The 3,273-nt window shown below is 40.5% G+C and overlaps 1 protein-coding gene across 1 annotated transcript in view; it reads right to left on the reverse strand.

The window, feature by feature from the left end:
* Positions 1-3,273, reverse strand: part of VBP1 (von Hippel-Lindau binding protein 1) — a 25,543-nt gene that overhangs the window by 2,153 nt on the left and 20,117 nt on the right. Inside the window, exon 5 of the mRNA XM_010832874.1 lies at positions 1,035-1,173. Coding sequence (XP_010831176.1) covers positions 1,035-1,173 — 139 coding nt within the window. The remainder of the gene's footprint in view (positions 1-1,034; positions 1,174-3,273) is intronic.

The raw sequence follows: 3,273 nt of genomic DNA on the forward strand, positions 1-3,273 counted from the left end.
AGAGACACAGATGTAATGAACAGACTTTTGGACTCTGTGGGAGAAGGCGAGGGTGGGATGATTGGAGCGAACAGCATTGAAACATGTATATTATCATATGTGAAACATATCGCCAGTCCAGGTTCAATGCATGAGGCAGTGTGCTCAGGGCTGGTGCACTGGGATGACCCTGTGGGATGGGATGGGGAGGGAGGTGGGAGGGTCAGGTTGGGAAGACATGTAAACCCACGGCTGATTCATGTAAATGTATGGCAAAAAACACCACAATATGGTAAAGTAATTAGCCTCCAATTAAAATAAATAAATAAGAAAACTACTGACCCTTAGTTCTAAAAGGCCAAAATGAGTGTAACAGAGAGGTAAGAAGATTGACTCCCAGGTTTCTGTCTTGAATGACTGTGTGGGGCAGATGGAAAACGCCAAGAGCTGGGTTTCAACACGAGAGCCTTCCCTTTCTCTCTGCTAAAAGAAATCCTACATTACCTTTAAATACAGTCTCAGCCCTATCTTCTCAAAGACTTCTGAAATCACTCAAGCTCACATCTATCGCCCTAATTTTAAACTGCCTTGGTGTTGACTACCTGAAGTTGAATGACTTCTATTTTGCTAGGAAATGATCACTAGCTGTCTTATGTGTGTTTTGTCATTCTTTTTTTACACTGATCTCCTCACCAGCACATGCCCCACACAGCTTAGCACAGTTGTAGGAACACAGGAGACCCTTAATAAGAGCTGTGGAACTCTAGTACTTATCTAGCTATAAAGATTATCTTGAGAATATATTTGAAATAGAAATACTCATGTACTAAATTGAATTTGCTATTTCCACACTTTCACACCTCAAATTCAGATAAGTCTATCTATAAACTTATTTCAGTATTAGTTCTAAAATATGTCATTTACTACTGTTATAAAATCTGCAACTTAACATTAGTCTAAGAGTAAGGACATTCTTCTCATTAAAGCAATGCACATAAGAACATAAAAAACATTTTTCTCCTTTCCCTCCTTTGCCTTTCTTTAGCAAAGGATACTGACTTCCGTGGTAGTAAACTGATCTCGAAGAAAGTCAAGGTCTTCCTCAAGAGAATCAAGATTCTTTGTGGCCGTCAATAAATTCTTTTCCAACAACGCCTGAGCTTCATCAATATCATATTCAAGCATTACGTTCGCCTGCAGAGAAAAGCGTGACAATGAGTGAACACTGACTTTATGCTTCATAGGTTAGAGCAGCAGTTGGCAAACTACAGCCTTTGGGTCAAATTTGGCCAGCCATCTCTTGTCCTAAGTTTTTTGGAAACCCAGCCACTCTTTATTCACTTAAGACTTTCATGCCGTAGTGGTGAGCCAAGTACTAGTTGTGACAGAGACCATGTGGTCTGCAACACCAAAAATATTTACTCTCTGGCTTTTAACACAATATTTATTGCCCCCTGAGTTAGAGAATATATTTACATACATTATATCATTTCCTCCTCAACTTCTCTACAGTGAAGAAAGTACGCTCTGAGAAGTCAGCTTACCTATGATTTCAGAGATACTAAATAAATGGAAGAATTAGGATAGGAACCAGTATCTTTAGTTATCAAACCCTACCTTTCTACCACCTCTATTGGGACACTAAATCAACTGAAGTAGTTGTTTCTGAGCTTAAGGTAGAACTTTAAAGCTTTCAAAGACATACGTATTATCTACATTTGGTCCATTAAGAGAAACAGCTAGCTTTAACTGCCCCCTTCCAACCTCCAACAGATGCCAGAGGCAAAGGCAAGGTGACCAAGTCTGGATCTAAGATCTGGAGTAACTGCTGACACTTGGGAAGGCATGCACTCTGTAACAGGGAACCGTACCTTTCACAGCTCTGAACTACCACCCGACTTAACACCAGGCATTTCCTGAACCACTTTCATCACATGACAAATGAAATTTAAAAATTACTCAAAGGATTGTTGTAAGAATTAATGAGACAACATGAAAGGACTTAGCACCAAGCAGGTGCTACACACTTATCGACTGAATATGCCAGTCCATTATAACTGCAAGTGACTGAGTGAAAGCCGCTCAGTCATGTCCGACTCTTTGCAACCCCATGGACATGGATTTCTCTAGGCCAGAATACTGGAGTGGGTAGCCTTTCCCTTCTCCAAGGGATCTTCCCAACCCAGGGATCGAACCTAGGTCTGCCGCATTGCAGGCAGATTCTTTACCAGCTAAGACACAAGGGAAGCCCTTGTGATAATTAGAAAGCTGCATAAATTCAGACAATATTCAGTGCAAAGTAAATGCTTCTCCAAACCCAGATTCCCAATCTTACTTCTCAATTACTGATACTTATTAGCACTTTTTTTTCCCCCAGAAAATGTGTACACTTTGCTTACCTGTAACAAGAGGAAATAGAATATATTTTAAAACACTTCATTCGTGTCAAAAACCATCATTCATTCATTCAAGTATATCTCCTTAGTTGATTCACTCCTCAAACACTGCCTTATCAGCCTCTCTACTTGACAGTCTAACAGACATCTGAAGACTGACATGCCCAAAAGACAACTCCAAGTCGTCCTGCAAACCTGTTAGTCCTTTGCATGCAATATGAGTCACATATATTTTTTCTTGTTGTCTTTTTACTTTGCTCATGGTTTCCGAGTTTTGAGGCCTGAAAAATAGTCCTTATTCCAGGGCTACAATTTTCTGTGACTTGGTCTACAACTTTGATGATGTCACTATTTCATGTGAATACATGATCCATTTGAAATCCATCTCGTGTAAGGTAGGCTCCAGCCATAATTCTCAGGAGAGCACTCCCTGTTGTCCCAGTCTACTTTATGGAATCATCTTATCCCCACATGCTGATTAAGTGTGGGCCAAGGAGAAGAAAAACCAAGGAGGATAACCCCTAAGATCTGAGCTACTGGGTGGCTAGCTGTTCCATTTATAAAACTAAAACTAAGCAAGAATGGGAATTATGTTTGTAGAAATAAATGCATAAACTCTGAAATGTTACTGCTAACAGAAATCAGGAAGGAGGAACTAACAGAGAAGTGAGTTTTCATGCATGATCTGCCAACCCTTCATGGCCCTAGAGTGCCTCTCGGGGATGACTGTATAGGATAGCAGCAAGTGGAAATCCTCCCAATTTGCTACTTTGCATAGGAACTTGCCTGAGGTAGCAAGACCTACCTGTGTAGCCAGGCATGACTTGTTTGATCATGGGACTCAAGAGTAGTAACAGGAAAAATCACAGACAAGGTCTCTGAAATCATCACAACTGAA

The sequence above is a fragment of the Bison bison genome, unplaced genomic scaffold (assembly GCF_000754665.1).
Source record: "Bison bison bison isolate TAMUID 2011002044 unplaced genomic scaffold, Bison_UMD1.0 scf7180017862629, whole genome shotgun sequence".
Classification (NCBI taxonomy): domain Eukaryota; kingdom Metazoa; phylum Chordata; class Mammalia; order Artiodactyla; family Bovidae; genus Bison; species Bison bison.